This window comes from Neovison vison, chromosome 3 (genome assembly GCF_020171115.1).
Source record: "Neovison vison isolate M4711 chromosome 3, ASM_NN_V1, whole genome shotgun sequence".
NCBI classification, from domain to species: Eukaryota; Metazoa; Chordata; class Mammalia; order Carnivora; family Mustelidae; genus Neogale; species Neogale vison.
The window spans coordinates 167,948,504-167,973,733 of record NC_058093.1 but is presented as its reverse complement, the minus strand read 5'-3'; the positions used below and the strand labels follow the sequence as shown (position 1 = coordinate 167,973,733).

General features: G+C 41.8%; 1 protein-coding gene and 1 long non-coding RNA gene across 4 annotated transcripts in view; both read right to left on the bottom strand.

The window, feature by feature from the left end:
- Positions 1–12,164: 12,164 nt before the first annotated feature.
- On the bottom strand, positions 12,165–21,626 carry AQP4 (aquaporin 4). Of its 3 annotated transcripts, none has more exons than XM_044243237.1 (5): positions 21,491–21,626; positions 18,118–18,532; positions 17,031–17,195; positions 16,669–16,749; positions 12,165–13,231 (listed from the first exon to the last, which is right to left on the bottom strand). In XM_044243237.1, exons 1-5 carry the CDS (start codon positions 21,520–21,522, stop codon positions 12,953–12,955), a joined length of 972 nt encoding a protein of 323 aa, XP_044099172.1. In that variant the 5' UTR covers positions 21,523–21,626; the 3' UTR covers positions 12,165–12,952. The 3 variants fall into 3 exon arrangements, with proteins under 3 accessions (XP_044099172.1, XP_044099173.1, XP_044099174.1); XM_044243238.1 differs by lacking the exon at positions 21,491–21,626 and adding an exon at positions 20,977–21,036; XM_044243239.1 differs by lacking the exon at positions 21,491–21,626 and adding an exon at positions 20,446–20,567.
- A 149-nt stretch (positions 21,627–21,775) lies between these two features.
- Positions 21,776–25,230, bottom strand: part of LOC122902964 — a 44,475-nt gene continuing 41,020 nt past the window's right edge. The window contains exon 3 of the long non-coding RNA XR_006383899.1: positions 21,776–21,873. This is a non-coding gene — a long non-coding RNA (uncharacterized LOC122902964). The remainder of the gene's footprint in view (positions 21,874–25,230) is intronic.

The window sequence follows — 25,230 nt, the reverse complement described above, 5'->3', positions numbered from 1 at the left end:
AAGGAGCTCCAACAGTCCAAGCTGGACCCGCAGAAGGTTCTAGAAGAGGCTTCTTTTTTTTTTTAAATTTATTTTTATTATTTATTTTTAAGATTTTATTTATTTATTTGACAGAGAGAGATTACAATTAGGCAGAGAGGCAGGCAGAGGGAGAGGAAGAAGCAGGCTCCACGCTGAGCAGAGAGCCGGATGCAGGGCTCGGTCCAAGGACGCTAAGATCACAACCCGTGCCAAAGGCAGAGGCCCAACCCACTGAGCTACCTGGGCACCACTAGAAGAGGTTTCTTCAGAAAGGTTCCATTGAGAGAATTTCTGCTATATTTCAACATCTCAAGAGAAGATTTGCAAAATTGAGGAAGGATTTGGAGTTAAACTGTTAAATACAGAAAAAAAATTAAGAAACCCTGCAAGATTATTATTAACTTTAGGGGAAACAAACAAACAAAAAAAGTAAGAAAAACAAAGAAATTATAGTGAACTCATGACTCAGCTGTAAAAAGCATGCCTGTATATATATTCATGTGTTAGAAACAGAAGAGAAGATCATGAATCTTCTGTAATAGTGGCAAGTCAATAGACAAATGTCTAAAACCCCAAACTCAGAAAGTTAGCAAGTAGCAATACAAATCTATAATTTAGAGACATGGAAGCAATTGCCAAAATATTTAGTTAAAAGAAGTGAGAGTGATTGCCTTTAGGAGGAGGGGGGAATGGACAGAGAGGCTAGCCTAGCATTATTGGTAGGCAAACTTTGTAGAACTATTAACATAAATGTCACAAAAAACTACTAAATTATTTTGAGATGAAAGGTAGCGTGATGGTGTGTGATGGGGGGAGGCTAACAGAGCTCCAATCAGAGGGAATAAGACATGTGGTGGCCCCAAGCAAGACAGGGAGAGTATGGCTCCTTTGAGCCTTGAAGAAGTTCAAGGTGAGTGTGCCAGTCTGAGTGAGGAGAAAGGTGGGGAGTCTCGACAGATGAAACTGGAGGACAAGCAGGGACCAGATCATCCATGAACTTTAATTTTATCCTAAGGATAATAGAAGTCTAAGGAAGGACACTTTTATCTTCAAGTAAGAGAAAGATTAAATGAAACTAGCTCGAACCACAAGGGGACTTCATTACGGTTTATCCCATAAGAAGAAGTCTAGAAGCAGGGAGGTTAGTTCAGCAGCTCAGGCATATCAGGCAGCATCAGACTCTTTTCTTTCTACTCTGGTCTTCTTGCTGTGCCACGCATGTCTCTCAGAATGGCTAGTAAAAGCCAGATATTGCTTCCTCACACTATAGTATCCAAGGGTAGAAGGAGAGAAAGCCCACGTTCCGTCCTCAGGTCTTTGCATCAGTTATTTATTGAGGCATAACAAACTATATAAAAAATCAGTGGCCTGGGGGTACCTGGGTCGCTCAGTGGGTTAAAGCCTCTGCCTTCAGCTCAGTTCATGATCTCAGGGTCCTGGGATTGAGCCCCACATCAAGGTTCTCTGCTAGGCAGGGAGCCTGCACCGCCTGCCCCCTCTCTCTGCCTGCCTCTCTGCCTACTTGTGATCTCTGTCTGTCAAGTAAATAAATACAGTCTTAAAAAAAAAAATCAATGGCCTGTAACAATCACCATGTTAGGCATTAAGATCTCTGCATCAGTGGTTTGGGTTGGGCTTAGCTGGGAACTTCTGCTGCTCTGTCCTGGACTCACCCATTCTCCAGCAGTCAGTCCATTGGCAGCTTAGCTGGGGTTGGATGGTCTAAGCGAAGCTCCCTTGCCTGTGTGGGGCCTCAGCTGCGATAAATGGGGCAGCTGGCCTCCCTGCTCCAGGTGGTCTTCCCTCTCAGTTGACTAGACTGGGCTGCTTCCCATGATAGTCTCCAGGCAGTGTTCTAAGGAAGGGAGAGCTGAAGTTACAAGGCGTCTCAAAGCCTAGCCCCCAAAAGCCCACAAAACTACTCCACAACATTCTATTGGTGAAAGCGGGTTATAGGAACAGTCCAAATTCAAGGGGTAAGAAAATATTTAATCTTGGGATGGGAAGAACCACTAAGTTGTATTGCAAAGGGGTACACATAAACAAGAAATGTAGGAGTTATTAAGGCCATCTTGGAAATAAATCTGTCGCTGCCTCCTTTGAAGAGTAGAAAATATGATGTCATACAAATTATTCTCAGGCCCTTTCCTAAACCAACCATAGAGAGGGCAATTAAATGACTCTGGTTGGGTAAGCATAATAAAGGTAGACTCCCTGGAATTGAGGACCCATCCATCTCTGGAGCGAAAAGATTCTTGTTGCAAAGACGTATGTGCGTGGGATTTGGATAGAAAACTAAACATCATCTCCCAGATTTTTCTAGAGATCTGTGATTTCATTTTTAAAAGATAACCTTTAAAAGATAATGATTTCATTTAAAGATAACCTTTAAAAGATGAAAAGATATGATTTCACATTTGAAAGATAACCTTGAAATACGATTTCATTTTTAAGAGAAGATTATTCCTCTTGCTTGGAGGAAAGCAAGACTGAAGGGAGGTAGACCAGTTGTAGGATTTGTCAACCTCAGCACTATTGACATGTTGAGCCAGATAATTCTTTGTTAGGGTAGAGGACTTTGCATTTTGAAATATCGCTGGCGTCTTCCCACTGGGTGCCCAAGCTTCGCTCCAGTTGTAACAACCAACATGTCTGCAGACACTGCCAGTTATCATCTGGGGGATGGAGTTACTTCTGGTTGAGAGCCACTGGGTTTGGAGGGTAACACAATGATTTAGATGACTATTGCATTGACCTAAATGAAGGTAGAGGCAGTAAGGATTGAGTCCAGAAGGAATGAGATCTTCCATTTGGCAAATGATGGGGAATGAATGGGAGGGGAAACTACATGTGGGTGACAGCTAGGTTGTGATCTGGACACTCTGTGGTTTGGGCACAGAAGAGGAGAAACAGGCTTGGAGAAAATGAGACAATTAGCTCAGTTTGGGACACATTCAGTTTGAGGTGTTTGAGGAACATAAATAAAGATGTCCAAGAGGCCTTAGAGTAAGGGTCTCAAATTGGTGCTACCTGAGCCAGGCCCAATCTCATACTTCTGTTCTTTGTCTCTTTACTCAAAAAAACAGAACAGAACAGGCCAACAGTTAAGAATTTGGAGACTTCATATAAAATTTGAAATTTTAACTTTGTCTAAAATATCAGAAGATCAGAACGTATTGGACCCAATTTCTCAGAGGACAAAAATCTGCTGAGCTGGGTGTGCCTCCACTTGTTCCAATCTCCCCAAGGCCTTCATGACCCCATCCCATTGGTTGGTTGCTTACCCCATCAGAATATGAGTGTACAATCCTTGCTTTGGTTGGACTTTCTGCTCTTCGATGTGGACACAGGCATGAGAATGATTCCAAGAGTCTCCATGTTATATCCTCTGTGTCACCCTGTGACCCATTCATTTTAGTCAGACCTTGCAGACCTTTCTAAATACATCATTTCTTTTTCTCTTTCTGATTCCAATAGTAACACGTTTCTTGTGGGAAAGAGAAAATATAACACACATAGTATCCCAAATCATATAGTCCTCTTTGGTTTTGTTGTTGGATTTCCATATGTCCCTGGAAGTAGTGATTAGGACTCCCTTGTCTCCTCCAGGAGGGAGCCCCCTCTCTGTCTCAGCTGAGATAAAGTAGAGTTATTTTTCCAAAATGTCAATGAAAGAAAATTAAACAAGCTTGTATTTACCTCTCTGCTTTTGTGCATTTTAAGCCCATCGTTCTGAGGGTTGCTAAGGAAATACTCTTTCTGAAACACTCAAGAATTCAGGCAATTAAGTGTTTTTCCAACATCAAACAATTCCATAGTCAGAATTTATTACCCCTCATGTCTCTCAGTGTTTCAAGGAAACATTTTCCGTTCATGTTAATTTGTTATCTCAAATGCTTTTTAAAATGAGCCTTAAGTGTACTATTTGTAAGTAGGTGACAAAGTTCTTTTAAAACAGCTTGAATAATAGAAAAAAATGACATGCTTCTTAGAGAACAAAATGGGCCATGATAATGTGAGGGAGAACATGTAAAAAGGGATGTAATGGTTAGAATTAAAATGACGTCTGACAATTACTTTCAATTTGAACCGAGGTGAAGAAAATCAGAATTACAATACTCTTGTGATTAAACTTTGATGAGATGAAAATGTCATCATTGTTTGATGAGAATTTTTTATTAGAGTTCAAAGAATATGAATGATTTAACCACAATGTACCAACACCACAGGGCTGAATAATCTGTATCAGGTTTTCTCAACTCTTTCTTACTGCGGGTCACCAGAGAAATCTCAGCCACTCTCATTCTTCAGTGCCGCTGCGACTGTTTCATGAGATTGGCTTTTGAAACAACCCGATAAAGCTTACATCCTTTATGATAAGTCCTGACATCGAAATCCTGGAGTAGCTTATTATGGCGAATCATTTTCAGGAGCCATGTGCTGGATTTAGGCTCAAAAGTGTTCTTTTTCAAAGACAGACATTTTAGAAGCTAGATTTCTTGAGCGAAATGGGGAGATCCCGCTTTTATCCTGTCTTCCTTGCTGAACATCAAGCTGCATCCTCCCCCTGCCCCCTCACGGGAGAAGGCTATTTCTCATTGGCCTAACATTTGACAATTAAAATTGGGATGGGGTCTCACATCTGTGGAGGATAGAGCATAGTCCAGATCTCTCTGGGGGCTCTGATTCTATATAGAAGAATGCACTGACTTAGCATGGGGACTTTTCTGTGCATGTGGGCAACTGCTGTGCTAGCAACTTCTGTGCTGGGAGAAGGCAGGAGTGTGAAGAGACCCCCACCCCCCTTTTACTGTGACTAGGGGATTCCTGCCCTCCTTCCCGTCTTTCCTCTTTCCCCTCTGGGAGTCCTAAATTCTCATAGTCATTGCTTATACAACTCTATATTTTCAAAGATTGTTGTTTTCTGAGAGTCTGAGTCAAAGGACTGAAGGGCTTCATCTACAGCTCTAGAGTTTGCAAACACGGAGGTACGAGGGGTGTGTTCGGTTCTGTTTTGAACGTGAAAATCTTTCTCCTCTTCCCGTTGCAGGAAAGGGCAAGTATTGACAAGGGTTCTTCCATTCAGTTACTTCCCAAAGCTATTGCCATTGTAACAATGTTATCACTTAGCCCACTGAAAAATAACCTTCATTTTATCTTACTTAGAAAAGTACAGTCTGTGGGGCTCCTGAGTGGTTCAGTCAGTTGAGCATCTGACTTTTGATTTTGGCTCGGGTCTTGATCTCAGGGTCTTGAGATCAAGGCCTGCTCAGGGTTCCACGCTGGGGGTGGCTCCTGCTCAGGCTTCTTTCTCTCCCTCTCCCTCCACCTCCCCTGCCTCCCCCCACCCGATTAAAAAAAAAAGAAAACATAACTGTAAACTTTGTACTCTGATCTAGGGTAAGCTCAGATGCTTTCCAAACACCATTTTACTGGTTCCCTTATTACAATTTTATTTTTTTTTAAGAAGCCAGGAAATTCAAGCTAAAAAGTGGAAGGTATATTGTGGAAGAGGTGTCCGTCATACCCCTGCTCCGAGAAGAAAAAGTTTTCTTGGCCATTTGAAGTCCCTTTCAGAAACACTTAGTAAGTTTAGCTGATTTATCTTTGGGGCATTTGTACTTGAATGTTTAAATAATTGCCTCAAAGGTGGTCAAAATGATAATGAGAGGTGAATTTGGGAACAACTGAGAAGTTTAAACACACTGCAATCTCTATTGGATATGAAAAGTCAAAAGTTTGGAAAAAGCAGATATGAATGTTGGAATAGTTGGAAGCCTCTGGTACCACAGGTAAGACACAGTACAGAGCAGTGGCCCAGAGTCGTCCAGATAGACTGCCCTGACTCAGATTCCATGGTTACCGCTTAGTAGCTGTTTGACTTTGAACAAGCTACTTATGTCCCTTAGGCCTCCATTACTTCACTGGTAAAATGGGGATAACAGCAATACCAGCCTCATAACATTTCCATGAGGAATGAGTAGACTAGCGTGAAGGTCATGTCTGGTGCACAGTAAGTGTTCAGTAACTGAAAGCTATTATTGTTATTATTATTATTGAAATGTGGAAGACCTTATCAGTGACTTCACAACTAATCCCTGATTCTCTTTTCTGAATCAAATGAAAAATATCTCAAATAATGATCTTTATAATATTTTCAAAAGAAAAAATATTAATGAAAAATGTCTGAAATTATCCAAGTTTCCCTGTTGGAGGAGCTAACGCTACATTCCTTTTTTTCCCCTCAAGATTTTATTTTTAAGTAATCTCTACACCCAATGTAGGTTCAAACTCACAAACCAAAGTCAAGAGTCATGTGTTCCACTGACTAAGCCAGCCAGATGCCCAGCACTATTTTTTAAAGTCTGTGATAGTCCAAGTCTGTAGTACATAATATATTGCCCTTTGTCAGTGTTGTATATAAGGATTTCCTCTAGCATGGACAGTATGTTTCTTGCCATGTAAGGAAATATGGCTAATGGGAAATTAAACTGATAGATGAATAGAAGAAATGGGAAACTCTGTGTGATTTTGGGGAATAATTTAGGGAAATTGGATTAATTGGGGTGTGAGATCCAGTTTTCGCTTTATTTATTTATTTATTTATTTATTTATTTTAAAGAGAGAGGGATGCCAGGACCAGGGAAGGGCAGAGGGAGGAGGACAGGGAGAATCTCAAGCAGGCTCCACAGTCAGTCAGAGCCCAGTGCAGGCTCGTCACCCATAACCCTGAAATCATGACCTGAGGGGAAACAAGCGTTGGATGCTTCACCGACTGAGCCACCCAGGAATCTCTAGTTTTTGCTTTACTCTTCACTTTACTCAGTAATTTGCTTAATCTCATTGACTCTTGGTTATCCCATCTTTGGAAATGAAAATTAGAGTAATACCCCATTTAATGAAGATTAAATGATTGAAAGTAATTTATAAAGCCCCATATTATTCTATTTATCTCTTTATCTATCTATCTATCTATCTATCTATCTATTTATTTATTTATTTGACTGACAGAGATCACAAGTAGGCAGAGAGGCAGGCAGGGAGAGAGAGGAGGAAGCAGGCTCCCTGTGGAGCAGAGAGCCACACGTGGGGCTCCATCCCAGGACCCTGGGATCATGACCTGAGCCAGAAGCAGAGGCTTTAACCCACTGAGCCACTCAAGTGCCCCCAAACCCCATGCATTTCTCCTGGACCTTCCTGACCCATGGCTAATGCATTCATAAGGGAAGAAAGAATCCAGGCCACGATTTCCATCTGTTCACAGATGAACTGCGTATCTCCCAGAGTGGAGAGTTTCTTGTGTCCACTCCTCCAGCCACTGCTCCATCCACCCATCCACTCACCATACTTTCACTGAGCCCTAGCCATGGGCTTTCATTATGCTCTCCATAAAGCTTTGAAAAATCAGTGCCATGGTTTCTCAGAGGTTTCTGACTCTGTGCGAGGAGAACTCAACTCATCTTTCCAGAGTTCTCAATGTCTCCTTAAACCTGAAGAGTGAAGACGTAGAAAAATGTAAAAAAAAAAAAAAAAAAAACCACACCTCCCCCTCCCCTCCCAAAAAAAAAACAAACTAAGAATTATTCAGGTGACATATGTTTTGGACATTTTCCAAACAGGATAATTACCTAAAATCAGTCTGACATTTATATCTCTAGCTTCCCATGCTTGTTAAAATACTTTTCCTGGTGAAATACTCATTGAGCTAAATTTCATCTAACATCTGGCCATTGTATAAATATAGCAATGAAAACATGTCTTGTTGCCTACACATTAGGTATAAATTTTAGAAATCCAATTAGTGTTTTATTCTTTCTGTGCGTTTTTTTTCTTTGATTTTTCTTTAGTGCTGGAGCTACTTTCAGGCTCCTAACTGGAACTATAAGAATTCAAATATTTAACCCACATCTACACAACAGCAAAAGCAACTAGATTGAGGTATGGTGCTTTGTAGTATTTCCTAAAGATTGTGAGATATTCCTTAAGTTCTTTATTCATTCATGCAATGAACATATATTGAGCGAAACGTCAAGCCTGGTGCTCGATGCTGAGGGTAGGGGATACGGAATAAATAAAATACCATCTTAGTCCTTAAGGAGTTTACAAGCCAGTAGAGGAGACAGATACCTACACAAGCTCCTTCACTACGATGTGAAATACGGCTCTTGCCATGTTGCCTAACACTGACGAATGCTGTAAGAGAGGTACGTACCCATCCGGCTCCAAAGGCATCATTTGCTACTCATCTGATGGGTGGCACACTGTGTAATTTATTGTCCTCGATTCTTCTCTAAGGGTCCATAGCTTCTCAAAATTGAGGAGCCTCTCAAACTAAGAACCCAAGGGAGTGTCCCAGTATTCCCTGTGCCTACATTATCCATCTGGGTAGGCAGAATCTGCCAGATGCCCTAAGGATGGATCCTCTAGTTAGCAATACCAGCCTCATCTGAGTGAACGTCTTCTCTTTTAGACTCCCTGTAATGCCAACTGACCTTCAAGGACCTATTCTGCACGGATGTGAACATTTAGAAGTAAGCCCGCAAAAGCACAATGTTCGCTGTGTACATCAGGGCCTACCATCATGTATCCTCTGCAGCCTTTCCAAGAATGCATTCCCTTATGTAGCTTCCACCAGTCTTTCATCAAATCAGTCTTTCATGATTATACTCAAGTATCTAAACCTTTGGGTCATTCTCAAGGATGCTCTTACATTTTAGCTTGGAAAAACTGGGAATGAATTTTCAAACATTGTCAGATGCAATGCTTACTTTTCAAACATTAAAAGTTTATTTGCACAAACTTAGTCGTATGAGATACAATGTAATTCATGGAAAGCAACCACAATGCTAATACTTAATAGATTTTTCCAAATATTAGATGTTACAGTTTAAATCACAACATTAGCTCTGATGTTGGAATAACATTTCAGTTAATAAATAATTGTGACTATAACCATATGTTCAGTTTATTCTCACCAGTTTATCATGAATTACAATTGTGATTTAGGTCATAAAAGTGATAAACAATTATATTTTCATAAACTGCATGTTTATTTAATTAATGCCAAAGAGAATCTAATAAGATATTCCAATGGGTTATAGAAATTAGGTGTAATTTTCAGCTCTTAGATTTTAACACGCGTGGGTAACACTATAACTGCTTTCCTAGGGTATGGTCATCTGCAAAAGTGAGTGGCCACAGTTTTTGAGCCTCAAATTAAATGTCTTCTATGTATTTCAGAGAATTATGAATTTCAGAAGTTACTGCTATTTTGGGGTGATCTATAAAGTATTACAATATCAATGCAAGCACATAAAATTTGTGGTAAAGAAAGTGAGTTTTGTATATTTTCAAGATAGTAGTCACATCTTCCTAATAATTTTGATGCCATACGTATTAGGAAAGAATTACTTTCAGACATAAGATATTGTCAATTTGCCTGATCTATAGTGCTTATAATGAGAAGTTACATTGGCCTTGTATCGTCTGCTAAGGCTGTGTCTTGAGCTCCTACTATCATCTAGTTGTCACAAAGGCAATTTCTCAGTCCAATGTTTATAACACGCGGGGGTAGTATCAACATGAAGCAACAAAGGGCCTCGCCAGGATTAATGGTAGTGCTTGAATTTGTTACTCTATTTTGGAATTTTCTTATGTTACTGAATTTGCACCAGTAGGCTAAGTTGCCTGGTTTCATGGCCTAAGAGAATATTCTGTCCTATTTGGAATCAGACTCTAACAATTAATCAGATAGTTTAATGCCACATCTATCTTATTCAAATATATCTAATCCTTTCAAAACCTTTTCCAGGCAGCTAGGACCTATCGACGGCATTAGGAGAAGAGTCAGAAAGGGGAAGAATGTATGAAAAGCATCCAGTGGTAGAAACAAGGTGTAGGACTCTTACATTTAGCCAACAATTCAGGTACCAGACAATATTTCCTTCTGTTGTAAAAGTTTAGGACTCTGGGGGAATAAAAAAGGCAACTTCAACAATGAAATAATACATTCAAATGTTGGGCCCCAAATATTTAAGAAAGCCCCCCAAACTTAAAAAACGTCTCTTACCCTTTGTACTTCTTTCGACAAACTATATTCATTTTCATTGTAGGGACCATCTTAAAGTTTTGGGGTGCTTGTTGTATTTTTCCATAGGGAAGAGACGCTCGGCATTGCTTCCTGGCTGGGTATAATTCATTTATGTCCTTCCAGTTTTTTCTCTCTGATCTCTTTTCTGTCTATCTGTCAGCGGCTCTCTCCTGGGAGCGGCGCGATGCACTTCATTAATAAGAAGGGATTAAAGGAAAAAGCCCTCGTCTCCTAATACACTTGGATAATTTGGTGCCATCCACAAGGCAATAGACCCCTGCTGCATAGATGTCATTAGAAAGGTACAATTTCATTACTTTTTACTGGCAGAGCCTTGAGTGAAATACAAAATATGTTGTCTCATATGCAGGGGAAAAAAGTACCAAAGCTTTCATTCACTCTACGCCTCTAAAATATTAGAACACAAAAATATATTTTATGGTTTTTACATTTGTATTGCCTTCCCTTAGTTGTCCTTGAATCAAGTTTTTATTAAATACTGAGCAAAATCAAGATTAGAAGAAATTTATTTACATTCTTAAATCCTAAATGAAATTCATAAATTTTTATTAACTAACACAAACCTACTAAGTGCCAGGCACTCTGCTGGTGGCTGGAAAGCAATTTACAAAAACATCATTCATGCCTTTTCTTTTTTTTTTTTTAAGCACTAACTTATTAAATACTCTAACTAGAAGTGAGTAGAAAAGTGAGTGCATAAGAAGTAAACCACATGACTGAATAAAATGGATTATAAGCTAGCAAACTGTAAGCATATTAAAGAAATCTTTTTAACTTATGCTTGTTAACCTAAATGCTGAGCTGACATATTTGACCTGGCTGATAGCATTATCTTTTGAGCGTACATCAGCCTTCCCCGCCCCACCCTCCATTTTCAGCCTTTAGTGGTATACTGTGCAAACATTTGAAAAGACAGGCATAAACCATCATGAGAATCTCACCCTGTTTCGTGTAGATGCCTCCCCAAACAGGAAATGATCGATGGGGTCTCCCTGGTTGGAGATTGTGGCTGGTCACACATCTGAGCAAGCCGCCTGCGGTTTAGGAATCTGCCATGAAAACCACCAGTGGCGCTCCCAGGCGTTGCCCTGGTGTGGTGACTCCCTGGGGACCTCGAGCATCACTTTCTTAGCACCGAAGAGAATCAGGTTGAACAGTGGTCCATTATGTCACTGCCGCAGACACGCGTCTGCCACTAACACTAAAAAGTGGCACATGTTTGGAGCCGTGCGTGGGAGAAGAAAGCCCTTGATGATCAGCTTATTTCCAAGCCGTTCTTGGCAGGGCTGGGTTTTTGCTTCCCTACTAGCTGTGTTTTCAGTTAAACTGTCATTTGCAGCTCTTTGTCTAAGACAAAGTCTAGCCTGGGTGGTGAAGATGCTAGAGACTGGGGTTCCCAGAGACGATTCTACTAACTAGGCACCGCCGTTCAGGAAGAACGACATGTCTCAACAAACACATGAGTTAGTAATAAAAATGCTTAAAAACAGTGTTGGGTTCCTAGGTACAGTATCTCTAAAAATGAAAGATCGGTTGTCTAGTCTGCTCTGCATATGTGTTCTCATGTCCTCACCCCTGCACTCTGCAACCATGGCCTGCCTTGTTTCTCCTGCATGTTCATTCATTAAAATACCATCGCACGCCACACTGAAGACTATCAACGAACCTATGAGAAGTGAGAGAGCAGCAGAAATGGGGGCAGGGCAGGGCCCTACCTACCACCTTCCAGAGTGAGCAGAGCTTAATAACAAAAAGTTAGGATTCAGCTAGTTATGTTCTTGTTATCAAAAAGAAATCTCAAAAAAAAAAAAAGAAATCTCAACTAATGTTTAAATATAGACAACCAAAGTCACAAACAAACAAAACCCCCCGTTTTGCCAATAAATTAAAAAAATAAGCAACATGGTTAAGTGGTTAAATGCTTCGATTGTTAACCTCATGTGGTGTATTTGAGGACGGGCACTGAAAACAGATCAACTATTTGATTCCAGAATATAGATTCCTTTTTCCTTATGATTTTTTTTAGAATGGCAATTTTTCCTCCACTCCAGTAAGATCATATGAGTCTGTTTGTCCTGTTTGTCTTAATAGCTGTTTCTTATGATTTGGATGTTTTTTTAGGTGGAAACAATAAATATACAGGGTTTCTGAACATTCTTCAGATTTCTGGGCTTTCTGTCTGCATTATCTTGGGCACTGAGGAAGAGGAAGGAATATTATGAATTGGAGTTCAGGCTGAAAGTTGGGTATTTGACATATATGAAATGGAAACAATTCATTAACAATGACCCTTGTTAATGTTGTCTTGCTGAGGTAGTTTATAGTAAGGGACTGCTCATAAAAAAGCATGTTATATTTCCTCTCTTGAATATGCATGACTCTGTGACATACTGTCCCTTGCCATTGAAAAACTTGACTTAATGGAATAAATACTCAAACAAGGATCAACAATCCCAGGGCCATGGTAGAGGAGAATTAAGCTGATAGGTGTGTCTCTAAATTCTGCCAGGCAAGATTTAACCAAATCTTGATCGACATTTTAAAGTGATTATTCATGAACAGCAGCAGGATTCACTGGATTCATATTTGCTTTGGGGACATTTTAAGAAGACTTCTTTTTTAGATTTGGAATTCACAATAGGTTTCTTCCATTCCTCCTTGGTGGAACAAAGAAATATTTCTTATCTACCCTGAATAATAAGACATGAGAAAACAACCCTGCGCATGGCTAATTTATAACAAATCTGTTTCCTTAATGGGTGGAAGGAAATCTGAGGACAGTTCTGAGGGTTCCTGTCTGCTTTCAGTGCCATCTTCTAGTCATACTGAAGACAGCACCTCGCCCGACGGGTCCTTCCCCTTCTTCTCCTCGCCCCGGTCAATGTCAATCACGTGCACCACTCCGGGTTTTAGGATCAAGTCGTCAGTCTCTACCTGACTCCTGTTGTCCTCCACCTCCATGTAGCTCCCCTTCGTTTGCTGGGCAGCTTTGCTGAAGGCTTCTTTCAAACGACGTTTGAGTTCAACATCTGGACAGAAGACGTACTCGTAAAGGCCACCAGCTAGGACAGCTCCTATTATTGGTCCAACCCAATATATCTGGGGGAAAAGATGGAAGAGTTATGGAGTGAAAGTGGAGGAAAACTATTCCTTTGAACCCATGAATCTAGATCCTAGCTGGATGACATTAAGGGAGCCAATGTGCTGTGCAGAAGAAAGCAGGATTGGAAAGAATATAAGAAAATATATCATCTGCACATCAGAAATCCGTAAACTGCTAAATAACATGTGAACGGAAAACAGGGAAAGGCTGTTTTCGCTTTTCTTGCTTTTATTAGTTATTTCCTTTCCATTTCTTGATAATCCTTAAAGTTGAGATAGCTCCTTTTTGGGGGGGAACTGCACATTAAGTGTGCTCTAAGAGTTCTTCAACTGAAAAGAAAAAAAGAATTTCTGGAGAGTACTTCTCTTATTTTCTTAATATTGCCATCTTACATTGGTTTCCCACCTAATTGCGATCAACACACAGATGTTATTGTTTGAGATCTAGTTATTCAGCAGAGTGTGATCAATGGAATCCCAGCTCCCAGCTCCACCACTCAACAATCTGGTGAGTTCTTGCATCAATACCGTGACTTCTTAAACCTTAATTTCCTCATCTGCAAAGTGGGGATTATAATAATGCAGACCTCACGGGTTGTAAAAATTCAATGGAAATAATCCCTGTAAAGTACTTATTTCTTCCAATTTCATAGCAACAGGCTCCATTCCATGTTTCCTAGACAATATAAAGTTGTATGTGAATAGGCTGGCGATACGTCATCTCCTGTGTTACATGATTTCCTTCCCTAAAATCTGGTGATTTGATTTAATTGAAAACCTCATGATTTGTTTTTTACTCTTCTTTCATCCTCATGGTTCCTACCATGGTCACTAGGTGAAAAAAACCCAGTACCTTGTTTATCGGTGATAGTTAGTTGAGGATTAGTAACTCTATAGGATTTTTCATTCAACAAATGGAAGCCTTTTATCATACCGTTATTGTGTTTAGAGTAAACTAAATGTTAAGTTTTGGTAAACTTCGACATTTACTTGGAGTACATGTATGTGGCAGAAAAGCAGACATTCATTCAACAGATTTAGCAGAGCAATGGAAACCTCGTTTACCGAGCCAGCTGTACTTAGCATTTTTCTTATATTAACTCCCATGATTCCAACAGAAACCTTTGAGGTAGATATGATTATTGTCCTGATTTTATGGGTAAGAAATAGATACCTTGAGAGGGCAAGAAGCTTGCTTAGGATTTCATGCTTAGCAAATGCTGGAGCTGGGATTTCGGGTCTGTATGAGTTTAAACTTCTCTTTTGAACTACTGCCCTGCTTTTTAGGAGACTCCCCTTTTCTCAATTGAAAAAAAATAGAAGGAATGCTTCTGGCTTAAGACACTCTCTGTAAGTGAATTTCATGTAGCATCCTCATTGATAATTCTAAAGAAAATTCAAAATTTGAGCTGTTGCTGATCTCATATACTTCACATGGAAACTCTCATTAGAGTGGTTACAAGGACCAAGCTCATTATCTTGAACAGAAAGAAAGCGTGTAAAAGTTGACCTTTGCCCTGCCCAATCAGAGAAGAAACTAGATCCTCCTTTAAGTGTCTTTGCCCTCTGCTCATTAGATATGTCCTAGTCCCCATGCTACGACTCCCACAAGGGAGGCAAAGGTCTTCTAAATAATTAATTAGATGCATCCCCAAAACTCCAACGCAGAAGACATCTAGTTACCCCGCTCCCCAAAAAGAGCAAATCTCAGTTTCAAGTGTTATTCTCAAACAAAAGTCATAACATACTTTAAAAGGACTTTCAAAATTTATAAAGGTAAATAATTTTTCTTGCTAAAAAAATATATATATATGGAAAGTGCGAAGAGGAAAGCTGAAACAGTGTCATTACACTATCTAGAAAACTCAACATTTTGGTGTTATTGTAGTCTATCAGTTAAGCTCTCTGTCTGTAAATATGCTGTAAATTAGTTCTAAAATCCATACACCTATTGCTACAGAATAGGCCTTTGTGTTCATTGGGATTACGTTTGTTATAAAATAGCAATAAGGGGAAACCTTTAATTCAGTCAACAAGTTAAGAAGTTTCCTATTTTTCGAATTTTAGCTGGCCTACCACAAACACTAGGTAATTAATAAAAATATATACTTTTACCCACATTTTAAAGTCCTCATAACTGAAATTAATACTTGCTATTTGTCTAAATTGTAATTATAAAAATAGTTTGAATTTAAGAAAGCTGAACTTACAGTTGTACTTTTACCATAAATAACTATATACTGCCCCTTAAAAATTTCCATTCCTGTTAATATGGCAAATTTTGAGACATAAGTGGAAATATCAGTGGCAAAATGACCAATCCTGTGGATGGTATATATTGACATTCTTTGCATGGTTGGGTCCCACATCTGGCTTTTGAGCACTGACTCTCATTCTTTGAGATTGAAATTACGTCTAAAGGCTCAGTACACTTTCTGAGCAGGGAATGTCGATAGTAGTGGTGGGATTTCCTCTCATTTGTAATGTGCACTGCGGTTGAGAGGATGTAACTGGGTCAATAACGGCTGTATGAATGAGATTAAAACACAAGTGACATATAGCTATATTCTTGAATTAAAAATAAAATTTGTAAAAGAGCCTTCACAGCACATCCATGATAATCAAAGGCAGCCCTACTTGAGGCTGGCTTACGTAGGTCTCCTGTTTTTACTGGTTAAGTTCATCTAGGAGTTGCCTTAAAACTGCCATGTTATTCACTTCATGGATTTACGTTCTGTTCCTGTGTTGTAAGAAACAACTGAAATAGAACGGATTGCGGTATTTAGAAATGGACATCCTTACGCTCTGGAAGCACTGCCACCCCATAAATAAGTAGGTTAGCCACGACACTGGAAAGCATGCCTCTTCGGAAAGTCATCGATGTTTCAGCTATGGTTATGGTGATAATGGCATAAACATTTGCATCACTTATTCCTCTCCATCCGCAGTTCAGATGCTTCCAGCTCACATACTATTAATTGGGTTCATGCTTTTGTAAACAAAAAAGATAAATATTTTTGCTATGGGCAGTGCTTTTAAGCATTTCTTTCTTCTTTTTTTCTTAAATTTTTTTGCAAGTGTATATTTTGTTATTGCCAGGAAGGCTTTAGTTTCAGTGATTGAAACCCCGTATTCACCAAACACCCTGATTTTCGCTTGTTCCCCATAGGTTAAGTCTATCAGATACAGTGCCCAGAGCAGTGCTGATTAAAAAAGAAAGACTATTATGCAAGGCCCTGAATAGATATAAGATATGATGTTTTATAGTAAATCTGGGCTAGTCTCTTCCTGGCCTCTATGAAAGGTGTAGGAAAGTGGGGACTCAAGGTTGGAAGGGAGTAAGAAAACTGGCAAGCAAAGAAAAAATAAAAAAGAGTTCTGTGGGTAATTGTCCTCAACTGTAGGAGGACAGGAATTATCAACATGATGGTTACCCAGTGGTTTTCCCAATTTCCCATGATAACTGCAGGTCCAAAGGATCGGGCGGGGTTCATGCTGGCACCGGTGTAATTGATCTACAGGAAAAAAGAAAACAACTTGAGACATTGCTGAGACGGGACTAGTAGCAGGAAGTGTACACTGCAATTTGCTACCATTTGCCATCAGTTAGAGGAACTGTCAAGATGTTAGCAGCTATATCAACATTTCTCATCACAAAGTTAACAAAATAATCACCTAAGATGGACAGACGTGGCTGGATACTAAAGAACTACAGTTGTAAAACACATCTTTAAGCCAGCTCTAGGGTGAGGGTAAATGAAATGAGTCAATTATTTAAATGGACTTGGAAACTTACTGCAAATAAATGTCCAATTGCAACAGAAAATCCAATTGCTAAAGCTACTGAACCAGTGACATCAGTCCGTTTGGAATCACAGCTGGCAAAAATAGTAAACACCAACTGAAATGTGATGATCAACTCCACCAGGAGACCGTGACCAGCGGTAAGATTTCCATGAACCTAGAAAGAGAAAAATGCTCCATCTGAATCGAAGCATGAGTATATTTTCTGTGATAACATATCATAGTGAAAGGTATACTTCATCACTGGAAAAAGCAATGGTTAATTTGAATCATCTCTTCTACCCCACAAGTGAGATGCTCCCCCTGCTTCCAAAAAAAGAAAAAAAACCCAACATTTCCACTCATTTTGGGTCATCACAGATAGTTAATTACTCGTACAATGACCAAGCGGGAATTTGTGCTGAATGTTCTTTTCTACAAAGGAAGCAAAAGTGTGCCACTTGCTGCACTTAACTTATAAAGGAGTTTCTTGAGAATCTTATAATTTTATAAGGCAATGATTAAATCCATTAATTAGGTTTAAATTAATTAATATACATTTCAATTAAAATTTAAACTGTGTGTGGGGTTTTTTTTTTTTTTTTAAATCAATCCTGGTGCTGAGCTAACAACTGATGTTCCTAACCAGGTAAGGACAAAACTAGGATCAAGCGCCAATTTATTCTTCTAAGTGTGGCCCTTGATGTAGATCATTTTAAATCTCATGAATGTGATAGGAAACAAATTTGTTTCTTCTGATAGTGCACCAACAAGTAGTTGTAATAAAAAATGCCTTAAGCTAAATATATAGTCTAGTCTAGTCGCTAGGATGGGAGCAAGAGCAAGGGGAAAAAAAACCCCACAACTTTTGTGCCACCTAGTCTAATAATATTCAAGTCACTAGATGATGAACAATGATTATATATGGATAAAATCAATGTTGCTGGGATGAGTTTTCAAGCATATCAAGAGTCATCAGAAATCCTCTAAGAAGAAACTAGCGCTTTTAGGAAATTCTCTCAGGCTACTGGGGTGTCATGTAGCAGGGGTCTGCAAGAAGCCTGGAGTCCTAGTTTGAAAATAAGAGTCAAAGATGCTACCGTGGTGACCCCCAAGCCCCCCACCACACTGGAAGGTGTGACGAGGTAGAGAATCCCAGCTCCGATGATGGCACCCAGGCACTGGGCTGTGACGTAGAAGACAGACTTGGCGATGCTGATCTTCCTGGTGCACACCATGGCCACTGTCACAGCGGGGTTGATGTGGCCGCCGCTGATGTGGCCAAAGCACTGTACCATAGTTGCAATGCTGAGTCCGAAGCAAAGGGAGATGAGAACCATGTCGACAGGTAGGGGTTTTTCTGTCCCACCCCAGTTGATGGTGGATCCCAGGCTGAGGAGAACAAAGATGAGCATAGCCAGAAATTCTGCTGTGACTGCCTTCCAGAAAGCTTGAGTCCAGACCCCTCTGAAGGCCACCATGATGTTCTCTCTTCTACACAATGGTCCACACTTACTGAAAAGAAAACAAATGATATCAGTCTAACCAAAGCAGCGTTCAGGAATTTGGGTGAACACTCTGGGCGTACAAATAATCTTGCCCGACTGTGGGGAATGGCCCTCTCAAAGGTTATTTGCATATCAAGAAAGAATGCTTCCAGGAAACCTTCCTAATTAATGGTCTTAACAGTCAAATGGTGACGCTGGCCTCCTTTTATTTAGTAGTCAAAGCTCTTTCAGTAGGACCGATGAGTGCCTAGAAAGGGAAATACGGTTTCTTCAGCTTCTTAAGGAAGGAAGAAGGGAATACATGTACTTCAGAGCAAGAGTTAATTCCCTCAGAGTAAGTTTCTAAGCTTCACTGTACTTTTAACATGCCATTTAGAGTCTGAACGTAAAGCAATACACACACACAAAAAGGGGAGGGTTTTTTTTTTTTTTTTTTTTTGCCGTTTTGCCCTTGGTTGCACAAAATGGCATTCTGAAAATGGATTTGTGGAACGCGATGCTCCTCTTCCCCAGCAGAGACTGCGGATTTCGGGAGCAGGCCCGCGAGGAGGCCGGGGTGCTGAAGCTGGTCTTTGGAGAAGCCGGGTCGTTCCGGGGAGGGGAGCTCAGGGTGACTGGCAGGGGCGGTGGGAGCTGCCAGGGCCGGAGCGGCGACGGGACACGCTCTCCGTCTCCCTTGCGGACCTGGGCGCGCGGCGCTGGGCCGTGTCAGCCTCGGGCCCCGGGGGAGCGGCCACCCCCGCGCGGGTGCCAGGTGCACAAACAGTCGCGGCCCCGCCCCCGCCCCGGCCCGCCCCCGCCCCGCTCCTGTCCCAGGCGTCCCGGCAGCCGCAGCTGCATCCCGGCCTCCGTCGTGCTTTTGGAAGCCTGGGGGACAGTCCCATCTTGTGCCCGACCCTTTCTCGACCCCCAACGTGACCCCTCAGACATGCTTCCCCAAAGAGACCCTGCAGGCGGGTGTGGACGCCCCGGGCACCTGGTCCGCGCCCTCCAGGGGCAGCCGATTTTGGACCGGGGGTGCTGGGCAGAGGGCAGGAGACTGCACGGGGAGTGGCTGTTCCCCCGCGAGTTCTTGGCGGCCTTCTCCTCCTCCTGCGTGGCCCAGAAAGGCGGCGGGGACCTTGTGTGTGTACTGGGGCGGGAGGGAGGGTGGGGCGCAGCAAGCACTTTCTTCCTCCAGTCTGTCTTCCTCTTAACTGTCTGAGGATCTTCGGAACTGAGAAGGGATCAGGTTTGAGGATATTAATGCCAACTGCTGGTTTGGGTAAGAAGTGGTTAGAATTCCCAATGTGGGGTACAATTACTCCAGTTACCCCATTATTCAAGACATTTGGCCTTCTCCTTTGCCCGTGATAGTGGTGAGAGGGAAGGAGTGTGGAAACACTGATCACCAGAGGGTTATGAAAAAAGAGGTGAGAAAGCCAGGTATTTGAACGGATTAGAGTTACTACAGCTTTTCCCTTGATGTATAAGGAAGAGGAAAACCCCTCACCCCCACCCCACGCCCAGCCTGGGTTCTGGATGAGCAGTGGGGAAATGCTGGCCGGAAAGAGCTAGGGAACTCTCCCTTGACCTTTAGGATCTCAGCTCAGCCTCTGGTTTGATACCTGGCTTTGCTTCCGAGTTGGAAGGAGAAACCCATTTTTGGCCCAAACCAGGCGGTTCCGGAGGGGGCACAGCCTGTCTGCCTGTCCTAGGTGTCCCCTGCCTGTGAACTCATCTAAGTAATTACAAGAAAGCCCAGCTGAGAGGACAATGGCATCATATTCCCTAGAGAAAGAGAAAATAAAGAGCCAAAACAGCTCTTGGAATGGAGCAGGAAGCATGCCCTGAGGGAGACATTAAAAATATCCCCAAGGGGGAGAAACTTAAAGAACTCACAGATTGAAAAGAAGCTAGGAATGGGGCTTCTGAACTCACCAGCAGCCCTGGCTGCAGCCAGAGGCGAGGGGGCAAAGGGGCCACCGCAGGTGCTGGTCGTCTATGGCTGGATTAAGTGGGAAAAAGGAAGAGGACAAAGCAGAAAGCCAAGGAGGCTGATGGGCAGGACACCTCAGGTCCCTTTTCAACAGCAAGGTTCACCAGGAGAGGCGGACTCTGGCAAAAGGCCGCCTCCTGGCTACACCCCAGCTCTTTCACTTTCCCCAGCCCCCCAAGTTCTATCTCCCTGCCTCTTCTCTCCCGCCTCTCCAGAGACCTAATTTAAGAAACTCACTTGCTCTTTCAGCTTCAAATTTTCATCAGCCAAAGGAATTAAAACAACACCAAAAAATAAAAAAAAAAAATTAAATCCCCAATAGATAAATATACTCCTAAACAGTGTTTTTAAGCTTTTTTTGGAAAACCCACAGAATCTGATGTCCTTCCAGGGCAGAGCGAACAGCCTCAGTTAGCTGCGAACCCCAGAGTTGCAGGCAGCACATACATACCCCTGACCTTCCAAGCTCTCACCTCGGCAGGCAGAGTCTGTCATGGCTCCTGTTATTATCGGCGATGCTCCCTTATGCGTTCATACTCTCGGAAAATGGATCAACACTATTTGTTTTGCTTCTCTCACCCCAGAACAAAGGGGGTTTGTTGATGTGTCCGGGTTGTACTGAACCGGACACATTACTTTCTAGCTGAGCACACAGCCTGATCCACTTCTGGACAGCTGAGCCTCCCGGTGAGTAATTTTTCTGATGAAAAATACTGCAGATAGATTTCCTTCCATAGGGTAATTTCCCTGTGCATGCACAGGTCTCAGATATTTGGAGGATTTTGCAATAAAGCATCCTTTTTTTTTCCTTCTCCCTTCCCTATGCCTCTCTTATGATTATGCCAAGTACCCAGATCTAAAAGAATCACCTACCTGCCCTATAGTTTCCTTCTAGATTCTGTCTGAGAAGACACATATATCTATGATAAAAGAGAGTTTCATCTTTTGGCCCCGCGCTTTGTTCCCTTAAGGCAAAGAAGGACTTACCCCCACTGCCTTGCTGCGGGTCTGCCACTCATGCCTTCCCTGGCCAGAGTGCAGCTCTCATTGCCTGCCCTGCAGCTCCCAGTGCACTGGGAGTCAGATTACGGCCACTTGTCTGATTGGGTTTTTGGAGTGTAGGGGTGGAAAGACTCTGCACCATGTGGCAATCGTCAAGTTATATTTGAACTTGAAATAACTTCTCTCTACCTGATTGCCGTAGACACAGGGCATTTCAGGAACACAAAATGTTTGCTTACATTGCATTTCTTTAGCTGGTAATCTTTGAAACTGAGGATTTCCCCCAATTTTATTTCGATTCTTCTCACCACAGTGGATTGCTGAGAATTTGTCTTGGTTGGTTGTGTGTCGTAGTTGAAATTGGGCACCTATGAGAAAACAGATTTGTGTTATCCAGCAGTTGAGATGGGTTGAGATCTGGGCTGTAGTACATTTGCTTTTGAGAGGCTGAATTTCCAGTGGCTTCTTTTGAAGTTTTTGATCTGAGAAGTAGCGTTTTAAGTACAGTAGATAAGTCCATTTGTAGCTGGGTAACAGTGATTTGGATAATAGGAAAATAGGAAAAATAGGAAATAAGACTATTGCAGGGTATTCTACTGACTGTTATGTTAATAACAATTGTTGAGTAAGAAGTAGTAAATTTAAAAATATGGAGGTTGGGTGGGGATAACATTTTTGGGAATGGAACGCAAATTTAATATCTGCAAACCTAGGGACAAGCCTGAAGACATCATTTGTGGGGCCTGGTTCGGAAGAATGCATCACAACTATGATTTTCTGTTTTCTCGTCTTGTCTGGGGACTTGGGATTTGGGAATGGGTGAAGAGCCATTAGAGAGGAGTGAAAATTTTGAGTGTGAATTTCGGAGGAACATTTTATTATTCTCTCAAGCATTCTCAGATAACAAAAGTTGTTTACTTTACATCCTTAAGAATGGGGTTGCACAGTATCGTTGTCCATGGGGTGGGGGTTTAGGGGATTAGCCTTGTTAAAATGTGCTCCCTAAAGGTAGGAATAAATTCTGTCGAGAGGGGGAAGGGGTCATTGATGTGAATTCACAAAGAACATGTAAACAATTTTATGTTGTTTCTTAAAGGCCTTAATCGTTCAGATTTTAGAGTACAATTAAAAAAGAACCGGGTCACAAATATTTTTAAAAAATTTGAAAACTTCCATTTTTTAGACAAAAGTGCTAATCGCTCTGACCCTAAGACCACAGAGTCAGAAGTGACCCTGAGGTCTATGAACCCAAGGACAGACACTGCAGTGTTTAGGTTCTTTCTTGTGAATGAAGCCCATGGTCTTCTCTCTTCTCCACAGGAACCCACCGTGAGTGGTGCTCCCTTGGGGGCCACCGATCACTGAGAGGACTTTTTTATGGCCCACTCTTTGCAGGTTGCCCTAGGCTCATTAGCATTCACTCTCTGGCCTTGGCAAGTTCCCGTCACCATTTTACAAAGTGCCAGCAAACTTGGTTGCCACGGTTTCGCAGACTCTTTCCCTTTCTTCTGGCTGGCTGATCACGCCCTGGTAGCATGTGTTGACAGTCAGTTCCTAAGGGATGGCTATTCCCATCAAGGGAAGGGCCACCCTCATTGGCACCAACTCAAGCACTTATTAGTACTCTCAGCAGAGTGGCTGAAAATTGACCAGGGATTAACCCTTCACCTACTGGAGGTAGTTTTTCTTATCAGGTTTTACTTACTGTCTTTTTAAATATTTGAGGCAGTGTTACCGATTCTCTGGCAACCTTTCCAGTCTTGTCCAATAATTGCTGCTTGCCTGACTTTTCTTTGGACTAGGAACAGCGTTTCCAGTAGGATTTTCTGAGGCCATGCAGGCAGGATAATGATGGAAGAAAAAGCTTTGATGTGCTCGTGGGGGTGGTGTGGGGAATATGAAGTGAAAATCTTGGTGAATGCGAAGAACAGCTTCTAAGTAGATAAGTTTTTTTTTTTTTTTTAAGTTTTTATTTATTTATCTGACAGACAGAGATCACAAGTAGGCAGAGAGGCAGGCAGAGAGAGAGGAGGAACAGGCTCCCTACTGAGCAGAGAGCCCAATGTGGGGCTCGATCCCAGGACCCTGGGATCATGACCTGAGCCGAAGGCAGAGGCTTTAACCCACTGAGCCACCCAGGTGCCCTAAGTCGATCAGTTTGGAACTGGCCTGGGCTCAGGGCCAAATGACATTTGGAATCTAAAAATTTTTTAAAGGTTTTATTTATTTATTTGAGAGAGAGAGAGAGAGAGAGCATGAGAGAGCACAAGCGGGGGGAGCAGCAGAGGGAGAGGGAGAAGCAGGCTCCCCACTGACCAAGAACCCCCATGTGGGGCTCCATCCCAGGACCCTGGGATCACGACCTGAGCTGAAGATGGTTAACTAACTGAGCCACCCAGGTGTCCTGGAATCTTGTCCCCACCCCCCATTGGTAACTTGAAAAGGGCATAATTCCTTTAAAAAAAAAAATGGAGTCACAACTTACTGATTACATCTTTTTGACTTTCTTATTGTATAGTGGTCTGATCTTTGGAGGGAGGATCGTCACATGGCACATTAATCTAAAATCAGTGTTCCCAGAGAAAAATGAGAGAAGAGTAAATGAAAATTTCAAGAGTACTCAGCCAAACCCAGCTGATGGACCCAATTTGCTTCCGAATTTTTTATGTAACACACCATACTGTTTTCTTTTGGTGCTAATGTATTTCTTTGGGGTTTGTGAACTCCTTCCCCCACCTTTGCCCTCGGAACTTTTAATATTTCTTCATGTATTCAGACACTGAAGTAACACAAAAGGATAAAACACACCAGCAATGCCTCAATACCAGACGGGAAGTGTCTCCAGGCTGGTGGGGCAGATTCAATCGCAAGTCATAAATCTTATTTTGCTTTTCATGAGTCTCAGCATCATGAATTCCCCCCAGAGCACTTATATATCAGGATGTTCATTAAAAACCAACAAATAAACAGAACAACAGTAGGAGCCACAACCAGAACCCCCACAACAAAGGGCTTTAATCGAACTTTGTTCCCTTGTCAAAGAGATGTTGCCTTACTGTAGAGTGGCTTCCAGAAATACAGTTTGCCACCAAAAGAGGGAAATAAAAATAATCAAAGAACCCACAAGGAACCCAAGCCTTCATCCCCCATCTCTCAGGAGGGTGAATCTGAGGGAACTGGGGTCTTTCTAATGGACATGGAAACTTTCATAGGTAATTTCTGGCCCCGTCCCCATGCCCCAGGGATCCAGGTCTTCCCTTTTGGTAGAGAAGGCACATTTTCCTTGATTCAGGTCCAGGCAGACTCTGCTTTGGCTGGGGAGTTATACTCTGCTGACATTTAAGGCAGGAATTCCCTGGGAAAATAGTCAACAGATTCTTTTGGTGCTGCTGGCAGGGGTCCAAAGGGTTTAGGGTTCCCCTCTCTGGACGAATGGGGAGAAAGAGAGGGAGGGAGGGAAAGAGAAACAGAAGGACTTTATTGAGTGACTGTATTTCATCTGAAGCTTGCACAAAAAAGCAGAAATGTGCCTGGGTGACTGGAACCTTTTCTTACCCCTTATCTCTAACCCCAGCTTTTATGACAGTTCAGAGTTTGGTTGGGCATTTCAAAGGCCACTCAGATACCCTCAGTGGAAAACCAGTTCTCTGGGAAAGCAAAAGACTTTGGGATCTAATGGGTCACACCAAAATAGTTTAAATGATTGATTGTATAAGTGCAGTCTG

What these genes read in the sequence shown, in the direction of transcription:
- AQP4 (XM_044243237.1), bottom strand. Translation starts at nt 21,522, where the DNA reads ATGAGTGGCAGACCCGCAGCAAGGCAGTGGGG. An exon ending in CAATTGGACATTTATTTGCA is followed by an intron (nt 16,750 to 17,030) that starts GTAAGTTTCCAA and finishes TTTTTCCTGTAG; the next exon opens with ATCAATTACACCGGTGCCAG. An exon ending in GAAATTGGGAAAACCACTGG is followed by an intron (nt 13,232 to 16,668) that starts GTAACCATCATG and finishes CTTTTCCCCCAG; the next exon opens with ATATATTGGGTTGGACCAAT.